The sequence below is a fragment of the Aptenodytes patagonicus genome, chromosome 3, assembly GCF_965638725.1.
Source record: "Aptenodytes patagonicus chromosome 3, bAptPat1.pri.cur, whole genome shotgun sequence".
Taxonomy (NCBI): domain Eukaryota; kingdom Metazoa; phylum Chordata; class Aves; order Sphenisciformes; family Spheniscidae; genus Aptenodytes; species Aptenodytes patagonicus.
The window spans coordinates 30,560,713-30,576,449 of NC_134951.1; the positions used below are offsets into that span (position 1 = coordinate 30,560,713).

Here is a 15,737-nt window from a genome sequence, read left to right on the forward strand (position 1 = left end):
AGAGCAAATGCCCACGTAAGGTCAACCAAAACCCCTCACAAATGAATGAAGTTGTGAATGTCTGGAATACATAAAAGTTTCAGACAGAGAACACACCCCCTACCTGACCCTCCAAAATCCAAACATGAGACACGAAGCCATTAGAAATCAGCCTTCATTACCTCTGCTGCTCACAGAACTGCTCTCAGACCAGCACACTATGACCTCTTCTCCAGTTTCCTGACTTTCTTCTAAAGAGGTTTTCTTAAAATTAACATTACTGTACTAGTAACTGCAAAGTATTGCATCATTTCGGTAAGATACAACTACACCATCTTATATTTTTCCAGCTACACAACTGATATTTATGGAAACATTCTGCTTTTTCTGCATCATTAATGTTATTGATAAGTTACCATCTCCAGGGACTGAAGTCTGTATCTTTTTTAGGATTCCTTTTATTTCTAATGTTCCTTGAACTCATTTGTATTATCATTGCATTGCCGGCCACATATTTCCATCACAACTATTCAATTAAATATGGAATTTTTAGTTTATAAATTTAATTGCTATTAATCTGTCTTCTGCATCTTTTCCTGATTTTTATACAGTGATTGTTTGTAAGTTCTTGCCATCCCTTCATCACTGAGGCTGAACCAAAAATGTATTAAACTAAAGTTATTGTTTTTCTGTAGAAAGCTGCTTTCATAGTCAACCAACAATCTTTTCTTTTCAACTTGATATTTGAACTTATTTTTTCTTTTAAAAATCTCTCACGCCAATCAAGTTTTGCCATATTATTCCTTGCCATTAGGAAACTTTAAACCTTTCAAAACATCAGGAATATATACAAATATATATCCTTTACTTACTGAAACCTTCTTGTATTTGCACATACTGGATGTATTCAGGCTGTTGTCACTGGTCTTGTAGAAGTTCATTCTATGGATGAATGTACCTTTATCCTTCATACAGATAATTTCTGAACAGGTTTATGTCATGTGGCACGGCACAGAGCAAATGAGACATCCATTTTTAAAGATCTCCACAGATGGAGATCAAAACTCTCATCAGCCACACCAAAAGTTGTCAAAAGGTAAGAGAGAGCACCTTGTTGATTAATAATTCTCTCTTTGGTTATAGGAGAAAGAATTTTAAGAATAGCTGGGCTGGTTTTATAATTTTCTGTTTTCTGAGGGGAAGAGTTTATTGAGTGATTCAAAAAATCTGCTCATCATATTTATAAATTATATAAAAAAATTGAATAGTGAAGTGACAACATTTCATTTAAAGTTAATCAGGGCAATAAAATCTAAAGGTTATGCAAAGAATTGCTGAAAGTTCTCATTATACTCAATTATTAAAAATAAAACTGGCAGAAAAAAATTGAGTGTCGATAAATGCAAAAGAATGCATATGAAAATAATTAAACTTAAGTAGTGATAAACATTAAAATACTGAAAGTAAATAGGTCTAAATTAGTTATTATCATTCAAGAAAGATGCTCTGGATTTTTTACAAATGCTATTCGTAAAACATCAAATCAGTGCAAGTGGGAAGAATGGTAGATAGTACTAGGAGAAAACCTGACACTAAACCATAAAATAACAGAAGATCCATTTCATTAATGTACTGCTTCTTGACTGCCGAGATGAGGCTACTGTGTGCCATCCTGGCCATCCCATCCCAACAAAAAAAAAGGGGTAAGCTAAGGAAGACACTGAAAGACGTGGAAAGGACAGTCAGAGGTATGCCATGTCAGACAGATAATCAGAGCTGCCTCCACTTCTGTACAAGAAAAGATGGGAGGCTTTTCTTTTTTCAAAAGAAAAGGAACAAGTCCACAAGAATGTAAGAGTGAGGATTGGTGTAAGATTATCCACTGCTTAACCATGCATGAAGATGAGGGCCCTCATAAAGTGTTAAGCAACTGCTTTAAAACAAACAAGAGGAAGTGGGCTTTTGGGTTTTTGTTTTTGTTTTTACACACAGTGCATAATTGAACTGTCAAACTCACTGCCACCTGATGTTTTTCTGAGGCCAAAAACTTAACTAAGGTTCAAAAAAGCATTTGACAAGCTCAGGGAAGAGAAGGAAAATCTACCACAGGGTATAAGGCGAGATGGTCTGGATATAGCCTTGAAAAGATTCAATTTTTGACTGCTGGAACTGAAAGAACACAACAGAGGAAAGATTACTCTGTATTTGTGCTTTTTCTTTTATGCTTTCCTAAGCGAGCATAACTTGTCATCCTCAGAATTGGCTACACTGACCTTTGCTGCATTAAAAATAAATAGATATACAGTTTAAAAATGGCACCAAAACCTTCTCTCGTCCCCTTTTTTAAAAAACAAACAAAGAAACAAAAAACCAAAACAAACCCCAAACCCCAACACACTGCCGGGGTATTATTAGTGGTATGCTTTTCAATTTGAATTAAAGCAAGAAAAGAAACTTTTTATTTGAGTCTACCTCCACAAATGAATTAAACCTCAAAAATCCCATTGTCATTTTGCTGAAATAAGTGAAACAGAGATAAAGTAACCTGGCTAAGCCACAAACCAATTCCTTGAAAGAACAAAAATAAATAACTCTTATCTCCTTGTTTTCAGTCTTACATTTATAACCCCAATATTGTCCTTTTCTTTCCTCATACTGATGGCTGAATAAGAAAAAGAGACTAGTATATATGATAGAAACACGTAACAACATCTTGCACATTTGTTTTTCATCATTACAAAGTAATTCTTTACATGAAAACCAATTATTTTAGATATGCTTTTCATCCTACTTTTATATAGAACCACATGGAATTTTGTTTTCAGACCATGAAGTTGCAGCCTCTTCACTGGGTCAAATAACCCAACCTTTACTGATGAGTTGATTGGCCAAATTTGTACCCACACACGCAGCTCTTAAATGAAATGCCAGATGTGTAGGAGGGTCTGATGGTCCCTCTGAGGCGAAGGGGTTTGTACAGACTAATGTGCAATACCATAGCCAACTTCTTGCTACATATTACAGACCTGCTATTAAGAAACTAGGCGCAATACTGTAGGATTCAAATTTCTCTGCATGAATTTTATCACCTACACCCAAATAATTGCTTCTGATCTGCCACTCGTGAAAAACCTACACCCTAGCAAGAGGAAGCAGCAAGACAAGCCTATAAAATTGCTGATGAATACAGACTCGTCAGGCAAGTTGTAAATATTTCTTTAAACTACAGCCAAGTCTCAGTAGTATGCTCAGATTCATCGTCAGCGTAAAATCCCCGATCAGGTTAATGTCTCCAGTTAATCTGAAGGCAAAACAAAGGGCTGGCTCTGGCAATAAGGCTGAGCCTTTTATATTGATCCCTTTGTGTATCAGAGAGAGATCACCAAGGGATTGCTTTCACAGATTAAATATGTCTCTGGCATATCTAAAAAGGTCTTAATCCACTCAGAGTGGGAGTATCAACCCTTAAAGCCCACGTGAGGCTGTGAAGTAGCTATACCACCTTGAAGCAGCTGGGCAGCTAAGCCTAGGCAAAAGATACTTGGTCTGGCATGCCAACAGGCGACCCACTCGTCACGACACAAATTTAAAGACATTTGAGGAATTATGTGCTCTGTGTGTTGCTATCCATTTTATAGCTTCACAGCAGAAAGAACCAGTAGTCAATACTGTTTATCAGTAAGTACATAAAAATTCAGTCAGTTGAGAAATACTGGAGTTTAATTTTCAATTCAAAAGGCCATTTTAGTGTATGTCTCCACCTCCAAACCTTCACTTTGAGGGACAGCTTTTAGGGTTATTTTCATCAAACTTAAAATGAGTGATTTAAACTACGCAAGCGCTGCTGCTCAATCAGCCAGTATCATGATTAAGAAAAACTCCAGAGTCTGTAAAAAGTCAAGAACCACTGTCCACAAGTTATGATAACTCTCTTGAGTACACTTGCGTTTGAACATATTTATAATAATTTGATAAGTAACATTTAGGAAAAAAAACTGTGAAGAGGTAAAGCACTACAACATTTTAGGCCTTGACAGAATCTTTGAATTTTTTTCCTTGATTATCAAAACTCGTGTGTGAAATTGCCAGAGATGTTCCACACTGGAAAAACAGAAGCCAGCACAACTGAAACAGCTGCTCAAATAATTTCCTTATCAGTTTTTAAATAATTACTGTAGTAATTATTTATTACTGCAAGTATCTTTGCAGAATGTGCAAGTATAAATTATTTACTTTGACAGGTATAAAAGATGTCTCTTTTAGAGATGGAGCTGGGCCACTGCTCACTGTCATAGTTAGGGAAATATTTTGCCTGTTGAGGTTCTTTGAAAGAGGACAAAAAGACTGACACCACCCCCCCCCAGTAATATAGCTGATTTAGAAACAAAAGTATGATTACAGAACCATGGAGTGTGAAATGGTATGCAAATAGAGATTTCATATTGTACTGTAGCACAGAAGAAATTCAGATGGCTAATAAAAAATGTGCAAAATAAATGTCATATACTTACATATACTTGTTAGAAACCAGTCAAAACTGTGTTTTGACAAAAAATTGTTACTGTGTGCTGTGTATACTACAATATAGCCAGCACAACATGGCATAACAGATCATTAGTAACTTTGGTCTGTAGTATATATGAGTTACTACATATACAGTAAATGTATGTTTGAAGCAAAATAGTTTCTTTTGAAGCATTAGCTAGATAAAGACCTTCAAGGGATTAAACTCTACTTTAAGATTGTTTAATTATTCCCACTGAAACAAACTGGTATCAAAGTTTGCTTTCAATTCCACCCAAATCTCAATTTTTTCACACATACTTCTGGTATGAATAACTTCCAGTATGAAATTAGTAACTTTTTATTTCACTGAAAGGCTCTTCTTCCTCAGTAATTTTCCATCTTTAGTTAGGAAGACTGAAGAGCTGATGCTGGAACCTGGATTAGTGAGAACGCTTATTCTTCTTAAATGATTGGTAAGAAAATTATTTTAATCAATGGTATGAAGCAAGGTGAGATAAAAGGATTGAAGTTAACTACTCAGTAAGAGATTTAGGTATCTACAAGACAGTCTGGAAGACATTGTTGAATTCACAACAACAACATAAAAACCTGCATTCACCTGCTGCCTCACCACACTAATTCCTAATAAAGGAATCTTATCTGATCTGATCTGATCTGATCTGATCTGATAAACACCCTCAGAAAATACTAAGGTATACAGGCAGATGGTCACGAGCGATCGTCCATCAACTGGACTGCATTAAATGACCATGTATTTATTCCCAGCACTTGAGTGTTGCCAATATGGCTCAATTTAAAGCAGATACAACTGGCTAGGAAAATGTATGCAAATAAGTTGAACAGCAGCTCTTACATTGGTAATTGGTTCAATTTCTGATCTTCTGACCGCAGAGTTGTAAACAATCTTTTTTAGAGTGGTCGTGTCACCGCAGCTGCAACCTGCCCTCTACATAATAGCTCCCTATTACAGAGCACTCACACATAAAATGAATGATCAGTACCTGTTTCCCTCCTCGTCCCAAGGGATGCTAACCATGTCAAATAAAAATGCTCTGCTTAAAGGGATAAAAATGGTTATCAGAAAAAGATTTTGCATGTGTGAAGAAATACAGAACTCCTAAAGACGGTATAGCCCCTTACTATATGGAAATAATAGCTTCTTCAGAAAATGTATTTGTACGTTTGGAAGTAAATCAGAATGATATAGTCATATCTGGTAAGAATGATGTAGCATTTCATTGCTCATTAATGGTGAAGAAAGTTTCACAGCATTTAATAGCTATGAACCTTTTAAAATCAGCAGAGCTTGAAAAGCTTCTAAGCTATCTCCCCCCCATATCGGCCATTTTAAACAATCTCCCCTTCTAGTTCACTGACCTTGCATCCCATTCTGAGGCACTGAGACATAACATCAGCCTTAGGTTCCTCACCCAGACCTAGGTCCCTGGCAGTTTGGGGTCAGAAGTACTTGGCAGTCAGATACCTATGGATTTTATCAACTCTGTGTTGGCCACAGAGGTGAATCTGCAAAACACATGTCCTCCTCCTAAGCATCCCTACTGTTTGTACTTTCCACATAGCTAACACTGGATAACTTACATTACGTTAACATCAGTTCCAAATTTGATCTTTACCCTAAAACCTCGACTTGGGGGAGCACATTTTGGTTTTTATTTTTATTAGGTTGCCAAAAAAAAAAAAGGAGCAGGCAGTTGTATTTCAAAACTCTGAGATATTAATCCTCTTTACTTAATCATGGGTCTTTTGATCTGTCATATTTCGATTATATTAAAATTTTCATATTGAGAGCAAACATCAAAATAAAATGGAGCACAATATCTAGCTAGTAATTGCTATAAGACCCCCCCCCAAAAGCCAAAGTTTTGCATGAAACCCACAAAAGATCTAGCAAAGTCAGTCGCAAAATAAATCTTATCCACCAGTTAGCAACGACCCGATGGCAGCTCCCACGCAGACCTCAAGCCATTTGCAAAATGGAAGCAGCAGACAGTAAATGAAGCAGCTTGGCTTTAAAAGTGTGTCAGTTGGCGGACTACTGAAGGCTGCGGACATTGGGGGTTCAATCAGTCACTGAAATGACTGTTGGAGGGATCCCAACGCACCACCCGAGGCCGAGCTGCCTGCTCGTGTTAACATATGGAACAGCCAGTGTAAATAGCAGTACTTAGTTTCTACCCCTAACTTGGAGGTGAAATCTTCACTAGTAAAAGTTTTGATACTATTCTTGGGCAAGGTCGAAGGTGAAAATTAAGTAATCACATTTAAATCAAAAGTACTTGTTCATTAAAACTTTGCTTCAGTTAATAAACGTTCAATTTTTTTTTCCTCAGTCCTATTCTGTATTTTTCTCTTTTTCTATTATTACATTTTCTAGGCATTTATTTTAAAATTCAGTCTTGTTAAAACTTACGGATAAAGTATAAAAACATTCTTCCATCTTACTGACACAATCACTGTAATTTCTGAGGGCAATATTTCACTTAAACTTCACAAAATTCATAAGCAATGTGGAAAACTCATTTGAATAGTTTATTACATCCTTGATTTGGTATAAATAAAACTGTTAGATTCTACTGCTTTCATCCCTGTCATGCAAGTCTAGTATTCACTGCTGCAATAAATTAGGTCTTATAAACAACAAAACACCATAAAACAAATTCAAGAGATGCTGTAAATAGGGAACAAAAAGGAAATTATCTAGTGCAATCTTTTTGAGTGTAAACCCCTTGACACATGTTGTAACCATCCAGTTAATAATTGCTTTGTAAATTGTTGTAAATCTGAAATGAAGCAGGGGGGATAAAACTAACAAACAAGTCATAAAGTACAATCGTTACTTGTTTGGAGTGATTATTGCTGCTGCCAACCAAGATCAAGATCCTGCAACAAAGAACCTGTTTTTATATTTCCTCCAGTGTAGCTATTATACTTGTGCTGGAAAATACATATAATCCTTATCAATAAATAATGTGTCACACAAAATATATGCTTGCGCAGATGCTGAATATTTACAACAGCAACATGCCACAAATTTTAACACCGCTCTCATCACACACTGCTCTCTCTCCCCTATTCACCCAGAACAGATTTTCTCAGAATACATAATGAATGTTAAAAATCCAGGGGGCATAGGAACGGGTACCATCATCACTGCGTCATGCTATAATGCAGGAGCTCTCTTCCAGAATGAAGAGGACATAAAAAGATCACTTTAAACAGGAACCTCTTACAGAAACCAATTAAAGTTTGGCAAAGTCACAAACAACTGGAAATAGGGTTATCCAAAGGACAGAGAATGGCAATCTTTGTAATTGGTCCTGTTACCATTTTTAGCTATAACACTCCAGACTTTTCAGGAACGTGTTACTTAACTATAAATTTTCTTTCAGTGTTATGGCTTGGCAGATCTTCACCATTAACTTGCAGCCAAAATGTCATTCCACGTTATGTTGCCAGCATTACGACACTGACCTAACTTGTCCCTCATATTGTATGTTCAACACAGAGTCAGAAATCATGAAAAAAATGCTTTCTTGTCTCATGGTTATTTCTCAGAATTTGAAATAGTGTTTTATTACCAGCGTTCCCAAACTGGAAGCATAATAAGGGGATGGAAAGGGAGAATCAGAAAGATAGAGTCAACTTGTTTAAAATGTAGCTCATTTACAGGCACTCACTTGGTGCCAATAAACTTTATTATTTAAAGCAAATACCCAGCTGTTTGTTTTTAACAATTTTAAGTTACTTATTTGGTATTCTTAAAAAAAAGTTTAGTTGTTCTAAAAAATTTGAACATTTTAAATACTGTACTTAAATATTGTACTTGTAATAATACTCAATAACAAAAGTATTCTCCTTTTCCCCTGCCAAGAAGCCCACACCAAATAAAACGTTTAAGTTCTGCCATGCAAATACGCGTATGCCTCACCTGAACATCTCTTATCTTGGCTTCATGTTACTCATAATAAAAAGGCATTCATTGAATACTTCTGTTATTATCGAGAGATATGAACAATTGTTGCACTTCATTTTTTTATCACAAATAGAAACAAACTCCCATTACAGTTTTTTTAAGGAATGCAAGTTCTGAACATTTTTAGAGTGCTAAATAGTCTCAGGATAGACCTCGGTTGGTAACTCACATAATTCTAGCACTACACAAAGCAACCTTTACTTAGTATTTAGTATGCATATACTTAAATTCTAGGACAAACTTTAAGTATGAAAATATCATGGAATACTATATAAATGTGGAGAAAATAAATTTCAGAGAGTTTGATGGAAAATCGATAGACAAAAAGGTAAATATTTCAGAAAGTGATATATTTAGAACAAATCGAACTGAAAAGGTTCCCAGCTTTAGAGTATGTTTCTGCGCTCTCCTAGCTGATGGAGGATTGCTAAACTGTGGTCTGAGTCACGACGAGCTGTCTAAACAGAAATGTCTGAGGAATGTTTTGCTCATGCTGTTTGCTCCACAAGAAATTCATTAACTTCATTAGCAAGATATTTAGATAAATCATTACATATACAAAAATGTTTTTACAGGCTTAAATATTCAAAAATCTTGAAAGTGTACTCACACAGTAATGACTAATGTCTGCAACCACAAAAAAAAAGTAATTCACCCTTCCCTCCAAAAACCAAGAAAGGAAAGCAAAAAGCAATGAAAAACGGAAATAATAAAACATCTAGAAAATACATCAGGGGATCAACTGTGACAATTAATGGCCTGTTTGGCATCTCTCTGAGATGAAAGAATAAAAGATGAATGTTCAACAGAACTTTTTTTTTTTCTTTTGAGCTAAGCTTAAAGAAGGCACAACTTCAATGCAGCAAACCCATAACCAGTCACAGAAGAATGCTGTAAGCCACTTACAGGAACGAGGAATTTTTTTATTTCTTCCAAGGCATGACTCATACGAGAATACGCCTCCCCAGGTGGAGCAAACACTTCAATTAATACATGAAGCTCATCACTCAGGTGCGCGTATTTGGCTTCTCCACTTTTCCTTAGTTCTTCCTCCTATGAAAAAGGGTAGGTTTTTTTTTTTTTAGAACTGGGAATCTACTAATTTTGCATTGATTTAGCATTTACAGAGAACATGACAAAAGGACATACTATAAGCAGACTTCTAAACCCTTTGAGAAATAAGTCTAGTACAAGCCACTTAAAGATTTAAAAATCAATTTTGAGTGTTTGAATGATAAAACCAGCATAATTATCATATACAACAGATTTTAATCAGCACAGTGAAAAAATGCTAAATACTCCAGAAGCGAGTACTGAAATATTAAATCCATAATGGAAAAGCTGCATTAATCTGTCTGAATCTTAGCTATTCACAAAACAACAAAATAAAGATCCATTTAACCGTTTTGGAGCACTTTAACAAATGCTATTGTTTATTAAAGTCTTCAAGTTATTTCATGAATATCTGCAGGCTATACATTTTAGTATTGCTAAGGGAAAGTATGCCCTAGTTCTGCTATTTGAGACATCAGGTCTGAGTTTCAGTCCCAATTCCAACATATGGTACCTATGCAATCTAGTGTACACGGGCTAAGATGGTGATTCACCTCACCTAGATTTACCTTGACAATCTTTGGGTCCCAGTTTTCCAGCTATAAAACAAGCCTAATAATCCTACTTTACATTAGAGTAATGTTCTGAAATGTCAATCCACTTTCTTACACAAGGCTTTGAGATAGTGAATGTAAATTGTAATACCTCTGCATAAAAAGCAAAGATATAAAATAGTGAACATGTTAATGGCATTGGCTATGACAACATAATAAAAAATTTATGTCATTACTACACAAGATAGCAATAAGTAATGCTGAAGAAACGATGAGTTGAAAACTCAGTCTTCAAAAATATTTTGAGGAATGTAATTCTGAAGAAAATATGTATGTATATCTGCATTTTATAGATGGAAAACATAATCACAGAAAAAGAAGTAAACTAATTTGCTTAAAATTGGCTAAGAAGTTATAGCTTTTCAGTATATACTAAAATAATACTTTATGAACATTCAGATATCTAAGATATAAAAATTGTAACAATAGATTACAATTCTTATTAATTTAGCTTATTTAATTCTGCATTAACTTCACTTATTTTAGCCTTGCCTAATTTACACCATTGCTTGACACCAAAAATATTTGCACAATGCTATGCTTCAAACAATACGCATACAGTTCTTTTTATCTACAGTAGAAGATCCCACCCCAAGGGCTTTCTGATTTTTCACAGAAAACACAGTGGTTACATCCTTTACCTCCAGAGCCCTAGATCTGACTCCATGGTAAGTCAATGGTTTGCAGATGATGATAAAATCGTAACTCAATAAATGTGCTCCATGATTTTATTTTAAAAAGTTGAAAAATTGACGTAATTGTTTTCAACTAAAAACTAAAAATTAAGATAAGCAGCACAGATGGTAGAATATTTTTATCTTTACAGTTAAAGTATCTTTGGCATTTTAGCTTATCACTGAAATCTTATTGAAATGTCCATAAGAACCAGAGCATAATATAACAGACTACCATGAGATGTTACAGTACTTTTTAGTTTTCTGGGGAAAAAACATTTGATTGCAGCTTCTGGAATAATTTGACATGAAGTATTTCAACAGAATTAAGTTTTAATAGTTATAAAGCAACATCCTAGTAATTGCTGAAAGTTTCTTTCATATTGCTTTTTTAAGATTCTTAAAAAAACCACCAGAAAGCCCCAAAAGTTGTCTTTCAGAAGAAGACTACCAACAAAATTTGTAAAAAATATAAATTGGATCTTTTTTCCAAATGTAGAAAAAGTAAACAATAATGTTTGGCTTATTATTTTGATGAGGATTTTGCACGGCTAAGACATCAGTAACATGATTCTATAACACAGATCTGTCTTACAGAAAGTTGGATATATGCTTGTATGGTGCTAACAATGGTAATGATGTTTCTTTTTTATTTTCTCAACAAGCTCAGGAATTCTTAAAACACATCATTTTACAACCTTCCTCTGAGGTTCAGCACATCCTTTCTGTTACTACTCAGCAGTCATTTGTATAGCTGTTAAAAACAGCAGGCTAGGGCCGTGAGATCCTCAACATTTCTTTCTCAGGATATCTAATGATGTTTTTTCTTGTGGAACGCATGGGGTTAAAGACTGAATTTTCACACAGTACCTCTTCCCACAACAGGGTAAAATGTCAGAAAAACACTTCTTGTATTGTGTGCTGATAGAGAGAAACTTAAATCACTTCAGGAAAAATATGGAAAAGTAAGAACTCATAGACTATGTGAGCACTGAACCAAGCTTTGCTTCCCAAAGCCAGTGAATATGACTGAGTATTTTAGGACTGAATGTAGCCTTACATTTAATCGTATGTCAGGTATCAGGCATCTAACAAGCAAAACAACAGACAAAACTCACACTGTTGAGGAGACACTCGTTGATATGGAAGGTTACACCTACTGGCAGGTAATACAGCTTTCCAAGTGCAGTATGGATGAATGGGCTCTCCCAGGAGCACGTGAAGTTGGACAACACCTTTGTAAGTCTTCATTAGCAAGCAGCACAGCCCAACTGCACAGCAAAATGGTCAGTGCTGCGGACCTGACATCCACACTACTTATATTTAGGATGACAGCACTACCCCTTCTCTAGCACTTCAGCGGGTTTTGCTTCCTGCTAGTTGTAGCCTTGTTGCACAAACTGAGTTCCCATTAGAAGTCAGAGCTCCTTCCTGGAGCCCAGCTTTGGTTTAGTTTCGTAGGAAAGGAGTCCAGTTCACACCCCGTGACCTCTGCTCACTGGAAGTAATGGCCCAGTTATTGGGAATAATCAGGAGGCTCTCCTCTAAACTGCACTCCTGATTCAAACTAAAACACTAGTGAATAAGCACCCCATGTAGTACTGGTAAAGACCGAGACAGATTATGAGACTTTCTAGCATCTGTTACATGAAGGCAAAATGAGTGAGATTATCATAAAGCTATCTTACATGGTGTTATTTATAAGGTTATCTGGGTGCTGTTGGCCTTGCAAGACTCTGCACCCCTAAAGGTCTCTAATGCACCAGTCCAATTACCTGTGGACTTCGGCTGTTTCTCATATAAGTCTGCCTTAACCACCTGTGAGGTCCAGCTATTCCCCATGGTGCTGTCTGTAACTTTTGTCAGATTCTCATAGCTTTTTATGTTCTATGATTTCCCACATCACGTCCAGCAGTCTTCCAGACCCTGTTCAGCTTGCACAGCCTTGGCCAGGGTCTACCCAGCAGCCCAGTCGTTTGCCACAGCCCTAGCATGGGAATTGTAACTGCTTAAGCCTACTCATGTAGACATGAATCGAATCGCAGTGAAAGACAATGTGCACTGAAAGCCTGAAGGATTTGCTGTAGACAGCTACCCTGAAAACAATCAAAATGCAGTTAAGTCTTAGGCACTGGATCTTAGGAAAAAAACCCAACAAACCTGGGACTTGATCAGTTCTGATTTATAAAATGAACGGAACAGATTCCCTGGGCTTCTGGATTAGTGATGGCAATCTCTCTTGGTACTGACCCTCAGGTTAATAATATGGTTCTTATTTACTGCATGGTGATGATGTTTAACTCCACTGCGGGCTGAGCACAGCAGAGGAAACACACACCACCCTCCAAAGGCAATTGCCCCCTCATCCCGATCCTCTTCCACTCCCTTCTGCATGCCAATTCCCTTCATCTCTCAAGACTGAGAGTAATATATTCCATACTCAAACCCAGCTCCCCTCACACTATGTGCTTCAGGCTTCCTTCATCCTCATCTGCTGCCTTACAGCATGTCTGTCACACGGTGCTGAAGTCCACCCGCCCTTAACCTGATGCATGGCTCCATAACCCACTCCCTCATAAAAGATAACAGATATTTTGAAACACCTGCTGTGTTTTATAATTTCCAGTTGACCAAAGCAGGGAAAATGAATTATAAAATGTTATAGCAGAAATTGGAGGAGTACTGACCTCTGCAAAAGTGAAGCGTGTGAGTGATAAGAACATAAAGGCCAAGAAAAATTATGAATTATCTCTGGATGAGAAAGCAGCCTTACCATTTTAAAAGGATGTGTGCTGACAGAGAACTGATTTCTAGCTGGAACCCTGGCCAAAATGCTTGAATAAAACTACTGGAAGGAACTTGAAAGAACAAACGGAGTTTGCATAGCAAACAAAATTACACAATCCAGATTGATGAATAAAACGTGTCCTCATAAAATTGAAATAACAGAATATCCAAGAATGATAGAAGAGAAACCTGCAGCAGAAATTGTGTAGAGCTCAGAGATAAATTTCATCAATACAATACATAGACCTTCCTATAATGTAACAAATACAGCTATGAAAAGAAACAACATGTATTTAAAGAACAACATGAGAATTGCAGTGGATTTCATATCTTGCAAGAATTTGCAAATAAAAGCATAGCGCAGAGACTAGACAAAGATTATAATCACAGCGCTGTTGCTGCAGAGGCATTATTCATAAGATCAATGGACAATGCTACAGAAGAAAATTAATGAGCATGCAGTTTGACAAATGCAAACCTATTAATTTTTAATCTGGACATAAATGCAAAAATCAAGATGATGTCTGCAACACTGATTGTAGTAAAAGTAACAAGTGAACTATATGGTAACAAGTAAATCAGAATAGATATAATTTCTTGGTGGTACCTGTTTTGGGGTAAAAAAGCTTTCAGGTCCTAGGTCCCATCAGTGGAGAAACAGAGAACAAAAAAAAAAAGAGGAACAGTTTGAGAATGGATGAAGTGGAATGGGACAGTTCTCAGCAGAGTACAGAGCGAAGCTAAAAGAGCTTAGCCATCCTTTGACTTCTGTTTTTAACCGAACATTTTAGAGGGATGGCCCACAGACTAAGGGAATGATATCTCTGTGTGTGTCTGTGTGTATATATATATATGGAAAAAAAGGGGGTGGTGATTAATGAAAATGTACTGGAAAATATGAGACTTGAGCATGACGTAGATGGTATAGAATAAGGGGTGGATATTGTCCTGGTTTCGGCAGGGATAGAGTTAATTTCCTTTCTAGTAGCTGGTACAGTGCTGTGTTTTGGATTTAGGATGAGAACAAAGTTGATAACACACCCATGTTTTAGTTGTTGCTAGGTAATGCTTACACTAGCCAAGGACTTTTCAGTTTCCCATGCTCTACCGACTGAGAAGGCTGGAGGTACACAAGAAGCTGGGAGGGGGCACAGCCAAACTGGCCAAAGGGACATTCCATACCATGTGACGTCATGCTCAGTACATAAACTGGGGAAAGCTGGCTGGGGGGGGCCGCTGCTCGGGGACTGGCTGGGCATCGGTCGGCGGGTGGTGAGCAATTGTACTGTGCATCACTTGCTTTGTGTATTATTATTATTATCATATTATTATTATCATTTTATTTCAATTATTAAACTGTTTTTATCTCAACCCACGAGTTTTTTCTAACTTGTGCTCTTCCAATTCTCTCCCCCATCCCACCGGGCGGGGGGGAGTGAGCAAGCGGCTGCGTGGTGCTCAGTTGCCGACTGAGGTTAAACCACGACAACCAGTTATTCTCACTCCAGGGAGAAGAATAAAGAAGATGGAGATCATAGAATCATAGAATCATTAAGGTTGGAAAAGACCTCTAAGATCATCGAGTCCAACCGTCAACCCAACACCACCATGCCCACTAAACCATGTCCCTAAGCGCCTCATCTACACGTCTTTTAAATACTTCCAGGGATGGGGACTCAACCACTTCCCTGGGCAGCCTGTTCCAATGTTTCACCACTCTTTCAGGAAAGACATTTTTCCTCACGTCCAATCTAAACCTCCCCTGGCGCAACTTGAGGCCATTTCCTCTCATCCTATCACTAGTTACTTGGGAGAAGAGACCGACACCCACCTCGCTACAACCTCCTTCCAGGTAGTTGTAGAGCATGATAAGGTCTCCCCTCAGCCTCCTTTTCTCCAGGCTAAACAGTCCCAGTTCCCTCAGCCGCTCCTCAGAAGACTTGTTCTCCAGACCCTTCACCAGCTTCGTTGCCCTTCTCTGGACACGCTCCAGCACCTCAACGTCCTTCTTGTAGTGAGGGGCCCAAAACTGAACACAGTATTTGAGGTGCGGCCTCACCAGGGCCGAGTACAGGGGCACGATCACTTCCCTACTCCTGCTGGCCACAC

General features: G+C 37.3%; 1 protein-coding gene across 3 annotated transcripts in view; it reads right to left on the minus strand.

Moving 5' to 3' along the window:
• The window catches only part of KHDRBS2 (KH RNA binding domain containing, signal transduction associated 2), a 420,140-nt gene that overhangs the window by 204,495 nt on the left and 199,908 nt on the right, over positions 1-15,737 (minus strand). For all 3 annotated transcript variants that reach the window (XM_076332985.1, XM_076332984.1, XM_076332986.1), the window contains exon 4: positions 9,407-9,553. In XM_076332985.1, coding sequence (XP_076189100.1) covers positions 9,407-9,553 — 147 coding nt within the window. The remainder of the gene's footprint in view (positions 1-9,406; positions 9,554-15,737) is intronic.